Below are 24,928 nucleotides of genomic sequence, written 5' to 3'. Positions count from 1 at the left end.
GCAAACAGCTTTAATAGAATATGACTGATTATTCCTGAGATACAATGACAGCAGCCATGTTTGTAAACATTACACAGAGGCAGGCTTATCTGCATCTTGAGCAAAAACCTAATCCCCCCTCCACCTCTGAAATCTCTGGCTAGTAATACCTCCCCCTCCTCCTGCCCACACTGAGCTCCCATGAGCCCTTGCTACTGTCTGAAAGTTAGAAGGGGGGGGGGGGGGGGGGGAACAATGGTAGCTAGCTACAAAAGGATAAAACAACTTTAATTTAAAAAATCCCTCCCGCGGACGCAGCCTCAGAAACTGCATACCGCCAGGAGGGTTAAAAGCTATTCAACCAAATTGAATAATCAATCAAATTTCTCTAATCGAAAATAAATAAACATTTCTACCATGTATGGACACCATTGAGAGAAAAAATACTTGAAACTGCATTAAAATGAAAAGAAAAAAAAATAATCACAGTAATTCATATTTACAATTTTTTTTTTTTTTTACAAAATGTGGAAGAAAAAAAAAGTTAAATTACAATAGCGTAGTCCTTTAACTGCCTAGGCATTTCTGCTCCATGTTTGGCTCAGTAATGTATAAAGTACAGCTCAACACATGTTCTTTGGTCTTGAGATCACTCCATCTGGATACTGCTGTTTAAATCGACCCACAACATCTGGATCTAGCAAATGGATTCCATCCAGCTGATTTCCTAGCGTGATCCTATGGAAAAGAAAGTAGGGAAGGTATATGTATTCAAATATGTATTTAAACAGTTACATGTACTTCACTTAATAAAACAAATACACATGTCAGGTGTACATTCCCGTTGTGCTGCCTTAAATTCAATCCATTGAGTCATGGACAGTTGGACACCACTAGACCTCTCAAGGTGTCCTGCTGAATCTGGCACCAAGATATTAGTTGCAAGTCCTGCACATGGTAACTTAGGCCCTCCATTTGCCCTCAACTGTTTACTGAAAAGAAGCAATCTATCCTAACAGCAAGAAAAGAGGGAGCAGAAGCAAATGAATGAGACCAAAATTTATTTATGGTTTTCAGTTCATGGCTCACAGATTTATTTTAACTAGCAAAAGTGAAAATGCAGTATAAATAATCATCCTACAATGAGAAGCGGCTACATAAGATTGAGGGCCCATCCAGGCATATTGTCATTCTATTAGACTTGATTTAGCTGAGCATTTGGAGGCACAAGGAACGGAGGACTTGCTCATACAATAGTGGATAGCGCCAACACTGCACTAGTCTCCAAGCTCAGGATGCCATTTACATGACGTTTGCATGCTCTCCATGTGTTTGTGTGGGTCTCCTCTAGGCACTTCTGATTCCTTGCACATCCCAAAAACACAGAAATCAGCCTGGACTATGGTAGGAAAATTATACCAGGATAGGAATCATTTTGTGAGCTCCTCTAAAAGGACATTTAGTGACCACTATTTAAATACATAAACAATGATATCAGTATTCCCTTGAGTCATGGGTGGCCTAGGTTTTCATTAGGTCCACTGTTTATTTAATCTAAAGTTTAATTTATTAAAACCCTGTACAGTGTATGGGCAGCTTATAGCTAGATTACAATCTTTTACAATAAAACACGGTAATTGAAGTTTTTTATTTTATAATGAAAAAAATTCTGGCTATAATGTATTATTTAATGCTTGTTCAGTTTGTCCACTAGGTGGCATGTTTTGTCCCTAGGTAAAACAGGAAGGTAGTTACGGTTCAACACAAGGCATTGCAGCTGATATTAAAGCCAAAGGGCCCTTTCACAAGAAGTCCTGTGCGTTACAATGGACAATATCCTCGCATCGCCCACCTCCCTTGTTCTGTTGTAGTTTATCACTGCTATCCAGTTCTAGTGATATAAATGGTCAGCCTTAGTTTTTTGTTTTTTTTTCTCATTCCATTTCACCAACTTAGACTATTTTGTGCAGTCCCATTACATGAAAATAACATTGAGAAACTTTAAAATTATCAATGTAACAAAATGGGTACAAAGCCAAGGGGCGTGAATACTTTTGTAAGGCACTGTAGGGGCTGTAGTTACATGTAAGATCAACAATACACTCACCAATTTGGCTGCACATTATGGGGCCGTCCAAACAGCTCAATCTTGCGAGTTCCGGGTGACAGTCGCTCTATTATTCCATAGATTTCATCTGGTTTATGACTTGTGGAACGGACCTACAAAATGGACAACAGTCTATTTATACCAGGGGTGTCGAACTGAAATACAAAGTGGGCCACAATTTAGCTCTGGGACCAAGTTGCGGGCTGACCTCAATGTCTAGTGGCCACCTCTCTCCCTTACACAGTTCACTGTTGTCTAATAGTTACCTGGTGTTTAGTGGCCCCCCTCCTTCCCCTATACAGTTCCCTGGTGTCTAGTGGGCCCCTTCCCCATACAATTACGGTACCTGGTATCTAGTGCTGTCCCCCTCCCCATATGGCTTCCCTAGTGATCTAGGACTTACCCTCCAGTATAGCTTCTCTGGTGGTCTAGAGAGGGCCACACAACGCAAAGTGGGGAAACCACCTGAGGGCCAAATCTAATGGCTCCAAGGGCCAGATTTGGCCCACGGGCTGGAGTTTGCCATGTACAATTTATACACAGATACAGTATTATCTTAAAAAATCTCACATACCATCCAAAACACAATTTGCTAGACAGCGATTTTGGGAGCAAACATTGGATTCACATGCCATAGAAATTTAAGACAAGCGAAAGGTTCTTCTGTTTCCCTGACAGGCTGTGAAGCCTAATGCTCCACATCTGAATTCCATCAGTTTCGCAAAGGGCCCTTCCACACTGTAAATTGCAATTATGGCGCGCTGAAATTGCAATTTTCACTCGTTTTCGAGAGCACATTTTTGAGTGATTATGGGTGCAATCGGGGAGCATGATTTTCTTTTTTTCACATCAGGAAACAAACTGTGGGAAGTTTTTGTAAATGGGAGATTGCATAGCTCCACATTTGCTATGCAATTTGCATGCACTTTTATTTAGCATCAATATGTTTGCGAATTGGGTTAAAAACCGGACCACATATCACTCTGTACAGGGCACCGTAATTACTATGGTAAGCACGGTGCCCTTACAATCAGCAAAGCACATGCTAGTCAGTGCATACAACATAGCATAAGGTGCCGTTACATTACTTGATTTGCGGCATCGATATCTGGCAAATTTGATCATGATCGGTCAGGTGCGCGTTGATAGTGGCATTCGATCTCCAGACAATCAACAGTCTTCCCCCTATGTGCAATGTGTACTCCCGGGCCATGGTGAGTATTGTAGTGGAGATCACACCTGTACGCTGGTCTTCCCTCTTTCACTTCCGGGCGCCTGCACCCTGCGATGTGACAATCTGTACATGGTCAAAGGAGAATCGTGCTAACCGACAGGTGAGCTTAAGCTCCACTGCAACACTCACAACGGGCGGGAACGCTTTACATGGGGGAGACCTGGGGGGCCCAGCAAGTGGAGGGGGCTCCACAGATTTCCAATCTGTGCACAGTACACTGACAGATCAGAGAAGGACCTTATGGTGGAATCTGGGTGCCATATGCCATGGTATAGGCACCTATAGACCTAGCAATGATAATGATTACAGTAACAAGCTTACCTCGGCCACAATAACATCACAATCAAGACCACGGTTAAAGCCTTGTGGGTTTCCTTTAACGCCAACCTAAGATGAAATGGAATAAATTATTATATCACTCTCGCATTTTTTTTTAAATCAAGCATGCATACAAGACCACAAGACTATTTGTAGAGACAGCCTTCCTATTCAATAGTCCCATCAGTACTGCGATATGAATTGGATAGCAATTGGAAGTTATAGAACTGTAAAATCCAAACTCCGTCCCCTCTAGCTACACCTGACACTAACATAGTGTCATAGTTAATTTTAGATGTAAGTGTATGTATTTTTATAAAATAAAAGGTTTTTGATGTAGTTTTACTATTTGGCCACAAGATATCCTCAGTCATTTCCGAATCGCTTACATAAGGACATGAATCGGAAGTAATGCGTGCACTGTAACAACAGGAAGATACAATGAATGCAGGCGTCTCAGATGCCGGCGTTCATGGAATCGGGGACTTAGAGTAATGAATAGGAACTGCGTTCCCATTCATTCAAGTCCCCGCTAACCGGCGGTAATGGTAGCGGGAGGCGGCCACCCGCTCCAATTGACTAATTTTCGCGTCCCTGGAACTTCAAATGAAGTTTCCCAGGTTGTGATTATACTGCACCTGGTGCAGTAAGTAGTTATGAAACTGACAATCTACCCTACACCATTCAATTGTTATAAAATTTGATCAGAAAAATCCACCACTCCTGATCAACATAATGAAAAAAAAAACAAAAACAAAAAAATAAAAACAGTAAATTCTTTCAGATTTCTCAAATGAATACATTTTTTTTTTCTTTCCATAGATCGGGTTTATCAAATTGCTGTAACATTGGATCATTTTATTGTATCACGTGGCCACCTTAACCCTCCTGTCACAGACCGCAAGGCCGGTCTGCGGATGGGGTAAATCGATCAGCGTCAGAAATCCTCTCACACGGTCATTTGTTCATCACGAAGGGTAACCCGCGTTCGCAATTTGAACTGACTCGCGAAGGGAGCGTTCGGATGCCAACGGATTCACCTCACACATACAATTCAAAGATCTGCCACCAAGCGGGTTACACAGCCCGCTACTGTAATTCTACTAGGACTTCGAGAACGCTCTATTAACCCTTAGCAGTATGCAGGAACCTGGGTCAGATCGTTATATCTGGGCCGGGTTCTCGCATACGGGTTATAAGTGTACACTTCTATTAAACACAGGGTAGCGATTTCAGGAGAATAGGTACGATTGTGTATGTTCAGCAACAGGTCATAACCGCTAAACGATTTTTAAACCGTTTAATAACAAAAATGCATTACATACAGTTATATACACCAATTAACATATATACACAGAGCTTAAAAATAAAAAGGAATAAAATCAGAAAATTCTTACTTAGCTGAGCAGTCCATTTGAAGAATGAAGAAAAAAATAGTCCAGTTTAAAAGTAGGCATTCAGGTTAAGAGTCCTTTGAACACAGCATGCGCCGGTTCTCCTTAAGCACATGCTTGGACTTTCCTGGTCGATGAAATTTGGAGAACTGGGCAGGTTTGGTCCTGCCCCACTTTTATAGGACCTGAGTCTTGGGGCTGTCACTACCTGGAAAGTAGGTGTGTTTAAGGCGGGTTTACCTCCTAATCAGCAGGTTGCCGCCCCCCCAGACTCAGAGCAAGAAATGTACCGATTATTAATAATCTGTAACTCCGCCCCAGATTGGCGCATCGCAAATCCGAGACTATATTCATAAGCAGCATGCGACTGTATCAAACGAGGCTATACATGCCTATTCTATCGCATGCGCTCTACACAGGCCGGATAAAGTGGTTTCTCTATTGATTCCTGATAGCTAGAAAATTATAATTCATGTGAATGATAGAACTGATTTCTAGGTATCAGGAAATGTGTTTTTTGTCTTGCTGTGCCAAACCTATTTTGAATTAATAAAGTAACGTCCTCTTTGTTTGAATCTATGATTTCGGGGGGAATCTTCTTATCTTACTGGTTCGAGCTGGCTTCCTTCTGGGGGGAAGGCTGAAGCAGGAAATGGCCCTCGGCAGGGGGTTTTGGCCACGTGTGAAATTCTTTCCTGACACAGGATGTGGGGGAAGGTTACTGTTGCTCTTAGTAAGAAGAGAGGAAAAAGGACATCTATTGTACATTTACACAGGACTGACAGTAATTGTGCACGACCATACGAAAATCGTTGGCGCTTGCGCACGACTTTCCGTAATGTTTGTCACACTAACCATATGTATTAGAGCCCAATGCTGATATACATAGCCATACCGCTTGGCTAGAAACAGTCTAAGTCTTTCAGCATCGCTTTCAATCACTGGTGATCGCTAGCATTTTGAAAAGCACTACTGCAATGTTAAGTGTATGGCAGTGTTCTCACTGTAGCAAACGCTGTGCATGCAGAATGCTTTTATTTAAACAATTGTGTTTCAGTGTTAAAGAAGCTCAAAATGCAATCGCTCCAAAATCGCTATCCCATACAGTGAAAAATCACGGGAAAAAAAAAATTGTTTCTTACTTGCTGATGGCTTAAGCAGCATGTTATTGATAAGTTGTCACTTAGGAGAAAACTTATGCCTGGTACACACCATGCAATTTCCCGTCAGATAGACAGGTCCGATCTGATTTACCATCATTTTTCTGATCGATTTTCCGATCACTTTTATACAAAATCGATCACAAAAAACAATTCGAGTACAGATTTGACCTGTTGAAAATAATAGTTTCAACCCATGTATCTGATGGGAAATTGCATGGTGTGTACCAGGCATTACGTAAAAAAGTGAATTGAATAAGGGCGCATATTTCTGATCAAAGTGTGTACTGGTTAAAGGCACCATCTTTGACACGGGAGACCAGGGTTCGAATCCTGGCTAGGGTCAGTACCTATTCAGTAAGGAGTTCAAGGCAAGACTCCCTAACTGCAGAGTGGCCTCTTGAGTGCGTCCCAGTGGCTGCAGCTCTTGAGTGCTTTGAGTCCAACAGGAGAAAAGCGCTATACAAATGTTCAGATTATTATTAATTATGTTGTTAGCTTTAAAGCTGCTGTTTGCAAGCAAAATGTTTTTACTGTACAATTATGCTTTAGAATATAAAATAATGATCCATTTTACTGATCCTCTTGGTAGACTGATTATGTGCCTTTAGTGGCAGCACTCCTAAAAATACACATGGTTGTATCCCATATCTGAATCTCAATATTAGCACTTTATACCTTGTTTTATGGGAATGAATGGATCATTTACTGTAAGTTGGCCCCTAAACATGTGCAGCTCGACAACTGCTTCTAGCCACTAGGCTCTCTGGAGAACTATTACATATAACTCAGTAACACAGAGAAGGAGGGTTATAGCTATAAAACGAGGCTCATATGTTCCATCTGTCACGCCAGGCTCTATCTTCATGCTTAATCAAAGACAATGGAGTTTGGTCTCAAGTGTAATATAAAAATACAAATACTTTAATTTATCAAAAGGGAACAAATAAAACAAGGATAAAAATTAGGGAAGGAATGTTGCAGAGTCATAAACAGCATTATTCATGGCCGGCCATACAATCAGAACAAACCACTCGCACCAATCATACCAAAACCCCTCTATCTAGCCTATTAGGTCTCAGCGCTGAGATAATTGGAACAAATGGCATAGCATAATGCAAGTCCATTAATCCTCAGAAGGTGGTTAGCTACTGTCCATGCACATAGTTATGAAGCAAGGTCACAATAGATAGTAGAATTCATCATCAGAGAACATGCAAAGCACGTATCATTGTAATTGATTCAGCAAACTTTCATGTCAGCGCGAAGCCATGCATAAAAAGAGGTCTCACCAGTCCAGCTTCAGTAAATATCAGCAAGCAGCGTGTAAACATGCAGGTCATAGCATAATAGGCCCCCCTAGTTAGGTCGCCATGTGTTGCAAGCTGGTGGGCGGAGTCAAAGCTACGTCTGGCCGTCCTAACTACTCCTCACAGGGAACTACCCTACCCAGGAGCCTTGCAGACAGCAGAGCGAGCATCCCATCCGGAAAAGCGTGGAGATCGTCACTGCAGCTGAGCTGGGACGCCAGCCAGCCGTAATCCCACGGTATGCCTGCTGTCAGCTTGCAACACATGGCGACCTAACTAGGGGGGCCCCTAACGACAACAATCCACATACCCACTCAGCCTATGAGTATCCGAACAGCGCTATGAAAGTCCGAATCAAGTCTGGTGAGATCTATCCTATTATGCTATGGCCTGCATGTTTACACGCTGCTTGCTGATATTTACTGAAGCTGGACTGGTGAGACCTCTTTTTATGCATGGCTTCGCGCTGACATGAAAGTTTGCTGAATCAATTACAATGATACGTGCTTTGCATGTTCTCTGATGATGAATTCTACTATCTATTGTGACCTTGCTTCATAACTATGTGCATGGACAGTAGCTAACCACCTTCTGAGGATTAATGGACTTGCATTATGCTATGCCATTTGTTCCAATTATCTCAGCGCTGAGACCTAATAGGCTAGATAGAGGGGTTTTGGTATGATTGGTGCGAGTGGTTTGTTCTGATTGTATGGCCGGCCATGAATAATGCTGTTTATGACTCCGCAACATTCCTTCCCTAATTTTTATCCTTGTTTTATTTTTTCCCTTTTGATAAATTAAAGCATTTGTATTTTTATATTACACTTGAGACCAAACTCCATTGTCTTTGATTAAGTTATCACTAACTGGTTGTGTTATAGGCAGATTGATAGGACTGTATTTGTTACATTGGATCAGGAGGTCTTTGTTTGAGGCCCCACATCCATGTCTACTTAATCTACCTTCTGCATTAGACCTCCGATTGATTTGCATTCTATCTTCATGCTGCTAGGATCGGAGGAGTCTCAGGGTTAATAACTTACCTGAACAACTGTAATGCATTAGATGTGTGAAACTCCACCCCCTCCTGGGAAAGACAGTTGTGACAATTTTTACCAAGTGTTCCAAAGCTCTGTGGCCACCCCACCTGCCCCCCACTTCAGCAACCACAAAAACAAGCCATGACTGAGCTGGGGGCAGGCTGCAGACGATGGTGACCAGAGCTTCTGAAGACTTGCCACGCCACGAGCATGAGGGGGTTGGGGGAAGTTTGAGAGTGTCACCTGTCTAATGAATTACAGGTGATCAGGTAAGTTGTTAGCATCGAGACCCCCTGATCTTGGCAGCATTGAGACAGAGCCCGACATGACTGGCTCTGTCTTTTAAGCATTCTACAACATCAATTAATTTTTTCAAATATTGTAATAGTACATTGGTTTGATTCATAATGACATAGTATATATCCTACCAGGAAAGCTATTTTGGGCTCCTACATGTGACCTTTGGTGTTATAGCCACTAGGGTTGTTTTTTTTAAAAGCCAAGGCTAACATAAAATGAATAATTGTTTAAAAAAAACCAACACAAAGCATTACCAAGCAGTGTTCTTTCCCATGATTAAGCCAATGTCCAGTACGTCCAGTTCGGATAATTCTTTGCAGTTGGTTGGTTTTCACCCAGATTATCTCATCGACTCTCTCATATCTGTAGACAGACAACCCTATGAGAGATCAGGACAGAAACGGGCAGCAGCCCAGTCCAAAAACAAAGAGCCATCGTAAACTCACCCCCACAAATTCAAGCATTCTCGACCAAGCTCCATAGCTCTGAGGGAGAGAAAAAAGGGAACTGACTTAATCAATATAAACACTCTATACCAGTGATGGCTAACCTTGGCACTCCAGCTGTAACAAAACTACAAATCCCATCATTCCTCTGCCTCCCCGACTTATGCTTAGAGCTGTCAACGTATTGCAATGCCTCATGGGACTTGTAGTTCCACCACAGCTGGAGTGCCAAGGTTAGCCATCACTGCTCTATACTTTGTACTTTCGAAGAGGCATTACTAAATTCACATAGGCAAAAATGAAAGGAATGCTTGCTTGGGGCACCAAAATGATCGGAACCAGCACTGACCAGGAAACTATATGAATTTTGCCTGTGTTTGTGTCTGTGTCAATGCCAAGAGGAAAACTGCACACAATAACAGCCCTGTGGTAAGGAAACATTATTGCAAGCCTCTCCATTGGAAACAATGATATTTATTTTCAATCAAAACCACCTGAAATGACAGATGATTTCTGTGCAAATCAATTAAAATTTTCCATCCAGCTCGACCAACAAGAATTTGGATTTTCAGCACGATATTGAGAAATTGTCATCGATTGAACAGCCAAAAGTGTCTTCGATTCTCCCACAATTCAATTTCAGAATTAAATGAAAAGGTTGATCGAAAATAAAAGTCACTAAGCTTATTTCTACCTTCAGAAAGTTAGATTTCGTTCCCATCAAAAACTTGCAAAGAATTCTCCATTTACAGCACAGGCATTAAATAAAATAGGGTCATAAATGTTTTATAAAAATATTCCTCACAATATACTGTACTTTAAAAGTAAACACAAGCCTGCACTATGGTTTAATAAACTTGACAAGCTGAATAATACTCAACTGACTGCTATTTTGTTTGTTTACCTGGCCTGAGTGCTAACAATGGTAAGTAGGTAGAGGGCAACTTCCATTGTCTTTACAAATAATACAATTGTCTTTACAACCGTAACGCATATATCTCTATTTCTAGTTGAGTCTGTCGGCTGGCTAGAAACAGCCTTTTGAACTGCAATAAAAAAAAAAAAAAATTAAAAAAAAGAAGGTTTGAGATACACAAATACCGTGTTAATCAAAAGTTAACAGACTTTCCATATCTAATGCTAGGTACACATAATGAGATTTTCTGGCAGATTTACTGCCAGATCGATTATTTCCAACATGTCTGATCAATTTAAATATAGGTAGAAGTGAATGGAAAATCAATCAGAAAAATCGATTGGAAATAAGATCAGACATGTTGGAAATGATTAATCTGGCAGTAAATCTGCCTGAAAATCGCATCGTGTGTACCTAGCATAATACATCCTCACCCTCCAGCGGCCCCTCTGGCCCCCGCACTGCTCAGCTGTAATCTCTGAGTGCGCAGGAGAGCTGTGACGTGTGTGTGTGCTTCAGAGTACTTCTAAATACTTGTGCAGCTGAGCTACAGCTGCTGCAAAAGTAGTTACAACTATCATGAAGCGCACACGTCACAGCTCTCCTGCGCACTGTGTGCAGTATCGGGAATGATCAGCTGGGAGTGAAGTTCCTAAGGACAGGCTGAGAGGAGGGGAACTGCCACTTCCTCCCCGTTCATAATCCACGTTCTACTCAGTCGAGTAATACCGCTGAGCAGTGCAGGGACCACAGGGGCGCTGGAAGGGGAGGATGGTGCTGTGACACATGTCACAGCACCACAAATACAACATCATTAGAAACGGGTGGGGGGGGGGTACTTTAAGTACAACAGACAAACGTTTACCTGAGAGAACAGGCAAAGATGGTTGACTAAACTACAGGCCAAGGAGCCTTTTCTCCACCGACAGGTATAGTAGAGAGTGCACATATAAGTGTGCTGAAGGGAGATTGGGACCTAAAACAAGGCTGAAAGACAGCAGCAAGTGATACACAGGGGACACTGCAAAAGCATACCGAGGAAACTCAGGTGGGCAGTAGATGAACAGAGGACTTCTGGCTGGAATGAGAAGTGGTAGCTATACCAATCCTCCTCCGCATGCATGTCCACTCTGCATTATGGGGGAGCAGTGCTAGTGGAAGGCCACAGTGATGGAGGGATCAACAATCTGCTGAGCGCTAAGGTGACTCCGCTATAAACAAACATATTTTATATATTAAAAGAAACGTAGGAACAAGACGATCCGAGGACTGGGAAGGCTCTGTGCGGTATCCAAAGCCTTCCCTCTACTTAGGTAAGTATCAAACCTGAAGTGAGTTTTCTCACTTCAAGTTCCCTTTAAGTAATTTTTGTTTAATACCCCAAATAGTTCAATTAATTAATTCAAGTATATCTACTTATCTAGTACTATTCCAGTCAAGTGAACTTCATGGAGTTCTCCTTTAGGCTGCAGGTTTATACATTAGTAGAAGTCTTATTATACTTTAATAACAGTTCCTACAGAGCAGCCACAGCTTTTACCTGCCAGTAACCCATAGGAACAGGAATCCATCATCTTGCAGCACTGGGATCTGCAGTTTTCTCATCTCATCATCAGTTAATGTCCCATATGGCAGCTCCATGTGTATATCCCAAGGTGGGTCAGCCATCACCACTGAGAACTTGCCCAAAATACTCATATCCAGGTATCGGATGTCGCATCGGATCCACTGATTTACAAAGGAGACAAGAATTACATACAGCAATACAAGCTGGTGCCAATATAAATGTACGGTAAATTCAGAAAATGCTGATGACCCATTTCCAAACACCTGGCTACCATGAGAGATACAGCTTGATTCCTAACATAGTGTACACCGCTGTGAGCAGGGCTGTGGAGTCGGTACAAAAATTATCCAACTCTGACTCCAATTTATGAAACCACTGACTCCAACTCCAGGTACCCAAAAATTGCTCCGACTCTGACTCTGCAGCTCTTGCGGGGCTATGGAGTGGGTACAAAAATCATCAATCATCAAATCACCAACTCAGACTCTAGGTACCCAAAATTGCTCCAACTCTTCGACTCCATAGCCCTGGCTGAGTGTATGATAGTACAGTCACTATCACTTTGCTGGAGAACCTAGGCAGTCAATGCAATGCAGGTGTGTTCCAAATTACACTGCCAGATGTAAAAAGATTATAGCATGGAACCATTTTGTATGGTTATAACAGCAAGCATTCCCCACAGAACCAATAAGAATCCCATCCCCCCCAAAAAAGGAGCTATACGGGGAATAGCTCTAGTTGCAGCTCTGAAAATTAACTCTACAGAAATGTTAAACCTTATTAGAAAAAAAGCGAACACTAATAAAGTACAGTCCCGGGTACCTGGCAGTGTCTACCAACCGGCAGGGCAATGGGAAACAATGGGCGTGTGCCTCTCTAATCTTGCAGTAGTGTGCTGCTGAAACTACTTACAAAAGCTCCAGGCGCAGGGACACTTTACACCAGCAGCTGCATCCTTGTACAGCTCCCGATGTGTCACCTGACCCATATCAGATCATGTGACACATCAGAAACCGTACAAGGCTGGTGCACCAGAGCAGCTGCAAGTAGTAAAGAGGAAAGGCGCCTGGAGTAGTTTTTGCTGCACGCAGCTCTGCATTTGATCTGTGGGAGAGGCTAGAGTTAACATTTAGGCCCCAGTTGTTTGACTTCTCAAGCAATCGGAGAGAACACATCCAGCAATCCCAGTCTGTGCTGTCTACCGCAGACTTTACTGTATATGACCCAGATAAGGGTTGCAAACATTTGCCACCTAACAGCAGGCAATTACAAATAAATAATCCAGTCCCAGTTTGTTGGATAACTTGTGTTCTCCAGTGTCCAATGTTCTCAATCCTTAGTAAATGACCCCTTTCTTGGCTGCAAGGTTTAGAAAAAACACAGCTACCAGAAACATAAATGTTCTTAAAGCAACCAGAAGTAGCCTTACCTGTGATGGAAAGAGACGGCCCACACTTGCATCTCCCACACCTTTAGCTAAAGGCATATCTTGGCTGGAGGATTCCATTCCTGGTACAGTTCCTCCAGGTTCCACCCATGCATCAATCTCATAATGAACATATTTACAAGTGTCCATGTGGAAACAGGTGTTAAGGAAAGAGCAGTCACCAAGAGACTCGTCTGTATGTGGATTGATGATACGCCTGGGAAGATATACAAGGATGAAATCTGGAATGGAGTACTGCCTCATCTACAATCTAGAGTATTCAAATGTATTAGAAGATCAGCTTAGCCTTAGGTTGTACACACATTTAATTTTGATGGGCCATGTTTACCACTTTCATGTAGTATAAGATCTTACCTACATAACCTGTTCAGAGTATTCAGAATCTGCCAGACCTCATGCTAAATCAGGGGTGGGCAAACTACAGCCCGCAGGCCAGATTCGGCCCCGGGTGCTATGAAGGAGGCCCGACGACAGAGGGCTGCATTCCCCCTCCTCTTTGTACTCCCGTCCATCTAAAAACATGTGCAGCGCACATACAAGAAGTAACTCACCCAATCACTCATTCCAGCGGCGCTTGCCATTGCAACAACAGCGTCATGTGACACACTCATTATGCAACATCGCGTCACATGACGCCGCCGTTGCCATGGCAATCGCCGCTAGAACAAGTGATTTGGCATGATACAAGCAAATTCTTGAGGAATTCGGCCCAAATCAGAAAAAAAAAAGTTTACCCACCACTGTACTACATGGAGGAGGTAAAATTAGCCATTAATTGGCTAATCGAAAATTGATATGTGTATGCACCCTTCGAATTCTGTGAGGTGCCTAATTTTCACTGACAGCTTTAGCTGACATTTGGGTTATGCCCTAACAGTTTACTGAACCAAAACAAACTGGACAAAGCTGCTTCAGGTTCTGATGTGGAAGTATCACTTTGGTTAAGTCAGGAGACAGAAGCTAGATATGAAAATGTGTAAGTCTGACAGGCTGGTCACAATCCCGCGACTATGTGTAGCTTCAGATTCCCACTACAGACAATGAAATAGCACAAGTTCCAACTACCAACATTTCCCAAATAATACCTGAAATGCAGCTTCCGACAAGGGGTGTCCGCTCCTGATGCTCTCACACATTCTTCCTTTGTCCCATAGTCACAAAACTCCTGGACTTGAGCCCTTCCACGAGAGCGAAACTTCTCCACTATAGACTGCTCCTTGGCTGTGCTGGTGTTCAGAAGCTCCAGGATCTCTTGACTTACCTACCACAAGAGAGAGCAAAACTTGATGCAGTGCTGGAAACAGTCAAATGTGAAAGACATGAGCAAAATATTATATTATAAAATAACAGCATGAAAAAATGACTACTGGTTCATGCAAGTCCCCGTCCCAGTGCAGCACACAATGTAAATGTTACAAGCACACACTCACTGTCCTTTTAGTTCTAAGCTAGTAAATTTAGATGCACTCAATAGCAAGCTAAAGGAAAGATACTGTATATGGACAATATTCCAGGATTCACAATTTTTCAGTGCACGTAATGCTGACAATGTCCCTATCAATCCTTGCTCTTCTTTAAAGGAATACTATCGATGTATGCATTTATTTTTAAATGCTGTATGTTGTAGCACACATTAGGGCAAGTACTAGGAGCAATTTTATTCCTCACACAGCTGTTCCTCTCAGCTGTAAAATCCGTCAGTTTTGGCGTCAGTGTTGGATACAAAATGTATCTAAGGGCTGGTTCAGACGGACGTTTGGAGGCGTTGCGTTTGCTGGCGTCGCGTTCAGTAGCGTTCGTGTGCGTTTGGATGCGGTCGCGTTTTTTCTTCCCCTAGGGGGACATTAGCCGTCGCGGTTAACCTCCCCTGGAAGCTACATGTAGCTTCCAGGGGCTCCTTGAACGCCAGGGAAAATCGGGACCCAAACGCCGCGTTTGTGTAAACGCGCTTGAAAGCTTGGTACAAACGCTCCCATTCACTTGAATGGGAGCGTTTAACACCAAGCCCTGAACGCTGGCTGTAAACGCTCTGCAAGCGTCCGTCTGAACCAGCCCTAATACTGAGCTCCCAGAGGGCTAGACCATGTCTCTGCAAAGGGGAGTTGCTATCAACTCCTCAGTTTACAGTTTAATTATCACCTTGCTGAAAGAATCTTGTTGATATGGTGGTAAGGGGTTAAAGATTCTAGCAATGTGTGTTTATTATCTTTGCTTCTCTTGACTGATAAATATACTAATAATGCTAATTGTAGACAGTGGTCTGCCCCTCTCAGCAGCTTGTAAAGTGGATGCAGCCTGGAGTGAATCGCCTCAAGCAGGCAGCCAGTCTGAGTGTAAACACAGAGTCGTGGTATAGCTAGTTATATTCCAGCAATATTCCAGCTCATTTAGTTATCTGTTACCACCTCAGATCAACCTATTTCTCCTCATGTCTGCTGATTGCTGTGAGTGACACTGAAATATATTTGTGAGCTGTGTGACAGAGTAACCAAGCAGCTCAGGGTGACCCAAACTACTATGAGCTGTGTGAGAAATGAATCTTTAAGCAGGGATAGTGAAAGAGAGACCTGGGTGAATAAATAAAGTGCCCCTAGCACTAGTGGTAATGTGTACACTAATATAGAGTATTAAAAAAAAAGTTGTTTCAATCGATAGTACTCCTTTAAGGGACCTACCTGTATTTGCATACATGGTGGTAATTAGCCTAATCACCAGAGAAGTGTCTGTTTCTGGAAAATTAATGGAACTTCTCAGACTGCCAGCCTGACCACCACTTTTATGTGATCACCAATTTCAGAAGAATTTCATTAAGTCTGAAACTGCTATAATTTATAAAGTGGAGATCAGACCGGCAGATTGAAAAATTCCATTTGCCACGTTCAAAATGAAGAGAGCCGAAGAAAGCATCTAAGTTTGACAGATTTCTGTAGAATGCCATTTAAAAAAAGGCAGAAGTGCAGAGCTGCAATGCAAGTCAGGAGGATGTGTAAAAGCTATTTTTTTCAGGCAAGAAATAACAGTCATGGCTGGCGGTCCATGACCCCATTCAAGAAAATGGATCTTTTGATTTTATATTAACTGTAGTACAGTGATCAAAGCACTGATCCCAACCATAGCAAACATGACTGCCATTTTTTTGAATTTGGAGTTTAAAAGTGGTGACTAGATTTTAAAAAGTACACAGAAGTAAGGGTAGCCATGCTCATCCTGCTGGCAAGTGGATTTTTAAGAGAACCTGAAGTGGGAAGTACATGGAGGCTGCCATAATTATTTCCTTTTAAAGTGGACCTGAACTCTTGTACAGGACAGAATCAAAACATAAGAAATGCAGCCTATATGTATTTAGAGAGTTTAGCCTAATTCCCCCTCATTTGTGTCTAATCACAAGTTGTAATTTGATCTTACCTGACTGCCATGGCATAGATGGCAGATAAGCTCATTTGAAAGCTCAGGATGTTAACAATATGCCTGCCTCCATGAATCAGGAAGAAAAACAGTGCACATTTTAAAGAGACTCGGTAACAAAAATTGCATCCTGTTTTTTATCATCCTACAAGTTTCAAAAGCTATTCTAATGTGTTCTGGCTTACTGCAGCACTTTCTACTATCAGTCTCTGTAATAAATCAATGTATCTTTCCCCTGTCAGACTTGTCAGCCTGTGTCTGGAAGGCTGCCAAGTTCTTCAGTGTTGTGGTTCTGCTATGAACTTCCCCCTCCAGGCCCCTCTATGCACACTGCCTGTGTATAATTTAGATTAGGGCAGCTTCTCTCTTCTCTCTTTTATCTTTTACAAGCTGGATAAATCGTCCTCTGAGCTGGCTGGGCTTTCACATACTGAGGAATTACAGACAAAGGCAAAGCTGTTTGCAGGAAGAAACAAGCAGCCTGAAACTTCAGTGCATGAGAACTGCAGGGGGAAAGAAACACACAAATGATCTCTTGAGATTCAAAAGGAAGGGTGTATACAGCCTGCTTGTGTATGGATGTATTTTCTATGTGTGGACATACTGTACATCAACTTACTTCCTGTTTTGGTGGCCATTTTGTTTGTTTATAAACAATCTTTTTAAAACGGTTTTAAACCACTTTTAACGCGCCGAGGAGCGGCGAAATTGTGACAGAGGGTAATAGAAGATGTCCCCTAACGCACTGGTATGTTTACTTTTGTGCGATTTTAACAATACAGATTCTCTTTAAGATCTATATCAGCTGTAACACACGTTTTTCTTTAAATGTTATTATGCTGTTGCTTATCTTTTAGAGCAGAGAGGAAGTTCTGAGTTCAGATCCGCTTTAAACAATACCAGTTGCCTGGCTGCCCTGCTGATCTATTTGTCTGCAGTAATGTCTGAATTGCACCAGAAACAAGCAAGCAGCTAATCTTGTCAGATCTGACAATGTTAAAGCTCACATAATCTGTTCAAATTATAGATAAATGGATACCCTAGCGCATCTGTAAATTTAAAAACGGGGGGGGGGGGGGGGGGGTTATGCATGTGTAGTGGGCTCTCCTGATGCCCACTGCTCCCCCCATCCCACTCGGCTACCGTGTACCGATGCCCCAAAGTTCCTGGTCGGGGGGGGGGGGGGGGGGGGCGGGGGTTGCGGTTGACTGCGCAGGCGCTGCCAGATGGACGTGCCTCCTTGATAACTACATAGTGTGCGTGAGCAGAGTGCTCCCGGACCTGCACAGTCAGCTGCAACCACCCCGACTAGAAAGTAAGTGGAAGTAAGTTCGGGGCATCGGTACACGCTAACGGAGGGGGACAGAGGAGAACAGGGGGAGCGGTTGGCATCAGGAGAGCCCACTACATATGTCTGATCCCCCCCCATTCTTAAATTTTTATATGCGCTAAGGTATCCTTTAAGATATGGCTAAAACACCATTAAGGTTCCCAAACTTAAGACCCATACTCACGTTAGATTAAAGTCAAACGAGGCGACCAATATCGATGGTCTCCGCTAATAATCTGGCTGTTTACAGCAGCCCCTAATCGCCGCCCGGCCAGCGATCTGCCAGGTGGATCAACGGCCAATAGCTTTGTGCTCGTCACTTGCCCCACTCGGTCGGCCCTTCACCTCCAAAGATGGCACAGGAAAGACAAGATGAATCGAGAAGGCTCTATGATATCCAGAGCCTTTCCTCTACTTAGGTACACATCTAAACTGAGGAGAATTTCCTCACTTCAGTATCCCTTTAAAATAAAACATCACCTGAGAGAACAGGGAGCAAAAAAAAGACTCACCTTCTTACTTTGCTGCTCCTTAGTGGACTGTTGGCTGAGCAAGCTCTCTATTTCTAAGTCCACATTGGATGCATGTTTACGAGCCTTTTTATGGGGTTCAGATGTCTTTTTTTCTCCTGATGTACTAGCAGTGGTAGATGAGGAGGCACCACTATCAGACTCTTGTATTCTCCTCTTCTTGGCTCCTGGAGCAGTGGCTGGACCTTTCCTTTCAGTTACAGCCCCCATCATAGCAGAAAGTTTGGAGTGATCAGCAAAAGTCACTACAGTGGGGCGGTCATTATCTTCATACTCACAACCTTTAACCTCAATAAGCTCTTGAGCTGCAAACTTTTGTAAAAGGCTTTCAACTGCCTGGCGTGAGACAGGAAGCTCTGGCTGCAAAAGAAGATATTCATATAAGTGGAAAAAACAAAACCACAGAGCAGCTCCAACCTCGCGCAATTTGTATTATAGCTCTGCACAATAAATATCTTAATAACAATATGGACAAGAGATAGATATAGATACTAGCTGGACGCCTGGCATTGCCCGGGCATGTATTTGGCTAGTGTTGGCTCTGCCCACTTTTCCTAACCCTAACACACAATTACTTAATGACCAAGTATGTGAGCTTTGCGGTCTTTGGCATCAATAATTTGCAATGAAATAAAATTAATCTGATTGGATGTGGCTCCACCACTTTTCTGAATTTGAACCCCAATCACTCAATGGCCAACTGTACCAGGTATAGGTGATTAACAGTGCAAGAATGGCAGCAATTAAATATTCTCCTTAAAAATCAATAGGTGGATTTTGATTGGCTTTTATAGGCTCCACCCACTTTTCTGAATATTAATCCCAGTCACCCAATGACCAACTGTGCAAAGTTTGAGAACCCTACCATTAACAGTGTAAGAATGGCTGCCGTTTACATTTTCCCAGTAACATTTGTATTTGTCTCCGCCCACTTATGACCCTGCGTTGCCCGCTTATGTATTTGGCTGGTGTTGGCTGTGCCTACTTTTCTAACCCTAACACACAATTAATCAATTACCAAGTTTGTGATCTTTGCGGTGTTTGGCATCAATAATTTGCATTGCAATGAAAAACAAACAAATTGGCTGTTTGTGGCTCCACCCCCTTTCTGAAATTGAACCCTAGTCACCCAATGATCAACGGTACCAGGTTTGAGGCTTGTGCCATTAACAGTGCAAGAATGGCAGCAATGTAAATATATTCCCCTTTGAAAATCGATAGGTTAATTTTGATTGGCTTTTATAGACTCCAACCACCTTTCTGAATATTAATCCCAGTCACCCTACGACCAATTGTGCAAAGTTTGAGAACCCTACCATTAACTGTGTAAGAATGGCTGCAGTATACATTTTCCGGTGAAATTTTTATTTGTCTCTGCCCCCTTTTTGGTTATGGGAATAAAAAGTATCCTATACTTTATTCCAGGTAATGTACTATGTGTGTGCCAAATTTCATTCAAATCCGTTCAGCCATTTTTGCGTGATCGAGTAACAAACATCCAAACTTTCCCATTTATTATATTAGTAGGAGATAGATAGCTAGATAGATAGGATAATTTGTGGCAATCATGAAGAGGCAGCAGCATCTGCTTTTGTTAAATAGAAAATCACCATATTAAGCATTTCATAGAGCTCCTGCTATTAACCCCCTCCCGACCACCTAATGCCGGGGAGGGTGGCAGCTACAGGATCACCTAATGCCGATTGGCGTCAGGTCCTGTAGGCGGAGATAAGCGGGGAATGCGCGCGCACCCCCGCTGAGTTACGGAGCTCCGTTCTGTAAACAGCCTGCCAGCCACATTCAGAGCTGGCAGGCTGTTAGGTGAAAAAAACAGTTATTTGCTTTTGTACAGCACTGAGATGTAGCGCAACGCTGTACTGGGGACAGCCCTATCCTGGAGTGGCTCACAATTGAATCTCTCTCATAGGCTGATGTCTATAAGAGGTGCTCGAAGTACGTAATCGGAGGGAGGGAAATAATTAAAAAAAAAAAGCAAAGTTTTAGAAAGCTCTGTTGGTGGGCAAAAAAGGAGTTAAGACTAATTTGGCTGCTAAGTTGTAAGGCCGAGTAATAAACTGCTGCAGTGTGCTGAATTGTAAAAAAAATAGCCTGGTCACTGTGGGGGGGGGGGGGGGGGGGGGGGGTCACAAGTGATTAAAGAGGAACTGCAACCAATATAACAATGAATATTTTTTTTTTATTCTGCTACAATATACATTTATAACTTATTTAGCCAAAATCTTTCCTCATCCCCGATTTACATTCTGAAATGTATCACAGGTGGCAACATCTTTAGCATTGGCAAGTGATCTCAAGTAAGGTGTGAATAGATAAAGGCTGCTGAAGTGAAAATAAGGTGTGAAAAATTGGTGCTACTATTCTTCTTTCTTCTACTAATCCATCAGATAACCACATATATAGAATACAAAAATTAGCAGGAACCTATACTCACTGTAGCTATTGCTTGTTGAATGGAAACAGAGTCTGCTGGTAGGACAAGAGAAAGGTCTGAAAGATGATGCAATAGTTTGCTTTCCAGTTCAGGATCTGGGGTTACTTCTGTTGGTCCACTGGCTACTTTTGAAGTTTGTGGAGGAGCAGATGGAACCGGACTATCACTGCGATAAGCTGGAGCCAGCCCAGCTTCAGGGTTCTGGAGATCTAACAAGGAGAGCAGATAAGGAAAATCATACAGTGTCATCGGCATATTTATAAAGGAAACCTGATGATACATCAGAGTTTACTAATTAAGCACAGTGGCTCCTCAGCCTCATCACATATGCCAACCATCCAGCCATGTGGGCTTATAGTCAGAGGAAGAAAAGACAAAACATCTTTGTACCATACCCATGTTTAAGGGCTCTTGCCAACCTATTTTTGAAAAACATGTTTGGGAAATAAGGGCATATGTGCTATCTGTTCACCTCCTTATAATAAGGAAAATAAAAGATAGTCACCCCCTTCCAGGTGATCTCTTACCCATTCACATGCTGTCATAAGTTTTATTTGCATTTGTTACCAGTGGCATAGTTAAGGAGCTATGGCCCCAGTGCAAGTTTTAAATTGGGCCGCCCCCAGCACTCTACACATAACAATTGATACTGCGCATCAGGGCTGTGGAGTCGGTAGAAAAATCCACCGACTCAAACTCCTCAGGTTAGGATTCCACTGACTCCTCTAATTTGCATATTGCAATCTTGTTGATTGCAAGTATGTAACATAAAATGCATCTCTTAACTGCCAATGCTTAGAAATTTTAAAAGACAACTGAAGTGAGAGGGATATGGAGGCTGCCATATTTATTCCCTTTTAAACAATACCAGTTACCTGGATATCCGGCAGATCTTCTGCCTCTAATACTTTTAGTCATAGACTAAAACTAGTCCTTGGTAAGAATACTTGTAGAAGATACAGACAGGAACAAAGAACATCTATCAGGCCCTAGGCAATGTAACTGTGGGTACATGTAAGAGTGATGTGCAGGTACTCTGCAGGGGAATGAGGGGATTCTTCCTCTATTACACATTCTTCATGCACAATCTGAACATGGATTAGACCCTAGGCAATGGCTATCATTCATAAAGCATTCCTGCATGCGGAAATGCTGAAAACAGCTGAATTTACCGAGCACTTAGGGCTCTTTCACACTACAGGCAGCAGTAAAAGGCTAAAACGCTGCGTTTTGGCTGCTGGCGTTTTCAAAGCGTTTTTAAGGCGTTTTAACGCCAATACATTAGTATCAATTGTATTGAGAAACGCAGCGGTCAGCCCTAAAAAGCTCCTGGGAGCTTCAAAACGCAACGCTCCAAAACGCAGCGTTAAGTGTGAAAGGTAAAATGAAAGTCCATGGACTTTCATTTTACCTAGGAAAACGCCAACTTCGGCTGTGGCGTTAAAACGCCGAAAAAGCCCTCTGTTGTGAAAGGGCCCTTAGCAAAATCTCCATTCATAAAAGCTGTTTCCGCATGAAAAGCTACAATTACTGAGCAGTGCGGGAAATTACCGCCTTGTGCGGTGATTATCTCAACACATGCCACTAAATGTCAATTCTTAAAGATTAGAGCAGGCAGTATGAGGATGGGGAATACCGCTCCCTTGGATGTGGCGATAAGCATGCTAAGTTAATGTAGACAGACCTCCCAGCCAGCAGCAGTGAGAGCGGAACACGGAAAAATGTATCAACTCAGGCAGCTTCTAGTGTTATCGCAAGCTTAGAGCCAGCCTACCGCCAGCCTAGTTCAGGAAATCACAGCAGGGCTATTGCAACTGTACACATTTTTATGAATGAGCACACAGAAGTCTAAAATCCAGAATGCGGTATTTTCCGGCCAGGATTTTGTTTACCGAACACACTTTTATGAATGATAGCCAATGTAACTGTGGGTACATGTAAGAGCAATGTGCAGTTGCTCTGCAGGAGAATGAGGAGATTCTTCCTCTATCACACATTCTTCAGGTACAATGTGACCCAGGTTTATGGGTGATAGACAACACCTCTGTGTTCAATGCGCACAACATTGTCAGTGGATTCCCTGCAGCTCTGTGGGGAGTTCATATGTATAGTACTACTGTGTAACAAAGTAAACCTGAGACAGATGAAATTAAAGTTTCATACATACCTGGTGCTTCCTCCAGCCCCTTCAGGTTAATCAGTCCCTCGCTGTCCTCCTGCCTCCTGGATCTTCTGGTATGGGTTCAGGTACGTGAGCCAGTCGGGCATAGTGCACATGCACACACTCTGCTGCTGGCGGAGCAGTGCTTTTCAGCGCTGCTAGCTTTGGGCGCAGCCAGCGCCGCCATAGACTGTAATGGGAATCAGTCTATAGCGGCGCTCAGTGAGGAAGGTCGGCTCCGTCAGAAGACGGAGCCGAAGTTGTTTAAAAAACACAATAATTCGGCCTCCAGCAATCGCTGGAAGCCGAATTATTTCATTCCCCCACTATCCATGTCGGCCTGGAGGGGGAATAGTAATTAAAACGCCCCGGACTTGTGCAGAAGCAGGACCAGCCATTTAACAGCTAGATCCTGCGCCCAAGTCTACCAGCGCCGTATTCAAATGTACGCGCTGCTGGGAGCGTACTACACCTGCGCAGCACTTTTGGTGCATGTTTTCCCTACTCTGACTTCAGGTACCCAAAAATTGCTCTGACTCCCGACTCTAACTCCACAGCCCTGCTGCGCACCAAAACCTGCCAAGGATAACCACACAGTCAGGTGCAAGAGGAGAATGGGGAACGATGTTAACGGGAACCCGAGGTGAGAGGGATATGGAGGCTGCCATATTGTTTCATTTTAAACAGGACCAGTTGGCTGGCTGTCCTGATCCTGTGTCTCTAATACTTTTAGCCATAGCCCCTGAACAAGCATGCAGCAGATAAGGTACTCTGACTCCGCTGACTCATGTTTTACTGGACTAGCCATATACTTGTTCCAGGGCTTTGCCTTAGATACTACTTATGCCAGAAGATCAGCAGGACTGCCCGGCAACTGGCATTGTTTACAAGGAAAGAAATATGGCAGCCTCCATATCCCTCTCACCTCCGGTTCCATCTTAATGATAATCACTTCTATAGATGCTTTGAATAGTGGTAATTACCAGCACAGGACCAATAAAAAGCTAATACTGTGGTTGAGAGAGGGCCCCTCAGGAACCCCTCTGGCCCAAAGACCCCAGTGTGGTAGCAACCTCTGCATCCCCTATTGCTGCACCACTGTTTATTACCAAGAGGATCATAGTGAACCTTCCTGAACAGCATCAGCATCTCAAGGAACATAACTACCCACCACCTATATACAGCATCTCTCTTCCTCTTTCTGCAACCTCCTTTTGCTTTTCTCTGTGCCACTATAACTTTTATCTCCATCATTCTTGCCAAGCTGTGTTACTTTCTTTCTACCTTTACCTGACTCAGTGCCTCAAATCTATCGTCCATTCATTCATTTTGCATAAAGCACTGGCTGACTAAAGAAGCCTTACCCAGCCCCAGCTGAGAGCTGACATCTTTCCTACGACGCTGTAGCCTTTCCCGCAGATAGTCCAGCTGCTTCTTATGAGCCTGAATGGAGCTCCATGTGTCAGACATGACGGAGGCAAGGCCCTCTCCCGGGGTCACCCCTTCACCACCCCGCACGACTCTCCGCTGTGATACGCGAGCAGTATCCGAGCACTCCGAACCATAACATGGGACCCCTATGCAGGGAATCAACGCGAACAATGCGCGACGGAAGATGCTGTGTGAGCAGCCTGAAACATCTTCCCCCGACTACCGAACTTCCTGCTAATGGTTTTCACGAGTTCTCTGCAGAAAGATATAGGCCAGTGAGAGCAGTTCTAGGGCAGAAGAGTATGTAGTCTCTGCTCGTATCGTGGTTCTAGAAAAGCAATGTATAGAATGCATTCTATAGAAAAATGTACAGACATGTACCCTGTATTGCCATAATG

General features: G+C 43.1%; 1 protein-coding gene across 1 annotated transcript; it reads right to left on the bottom strand.

Annotated features, from left to right (window-relative positions):
- Positions 1 to 249: 249 nt before the first annotated feature.
- Positions 250 to 24,700, bottom strand: METTL3 (methyltransferase 3, N6-adenosine-methyltransferase complex catalytic subunit). The gene is made up of 11 exons (XM_068241378.1): positions 24,464 to 24,700; positions 20,939 to 21,147; positions 18,469 to 18,846; positions 14,307 to 14,482; positions 13,204 to 13,417; positions 11,748 to 11,935; positions 9,292 to 9,330; positions 9,100 to 9,208; positions 3,642 to 3,707; positions 2,087 to 2,199; positions 250 to 717 (listed from the first exon to the last, which is right to left on the bottom strand). Exons 1-11 carry the CDS (start codon positions 24,567 to 24,569, stop codon positions 603 to 605), a joined length of 1,713 nt encoding a protein of 570 aa, XP_068097479.1. The 5' UTR covers positions 24,570 to 24,700; the 3' UTR covers positions 250 to 602.
- Between the last annotated feature and the right edge of the window lie 228 nt (positions 24,701 to 24,928).

The sequence above is a fragment of the Hyperolius riggenbachi genome, chromosome 1, assembly GCF_040937935.1.
Source record: "Hyperolius riggenbachi isolate aHypRig1 chromosome 1, aHypRig1.pri, whole genome shotgun sequence".
Classification (NCBI taxonomy): domain Eukaryota; kingdom Metazoa; phylum Chordata; class Amphibia; order Anura; family Hyperoliidae; genus Hyperolius; species Hyperolius riggenbachi.
The sequence above is the reverse complement of the archived record's forward strand: the minus strand, read 5'-3'. Positions and strand labels throughout refer to the sequence as shown.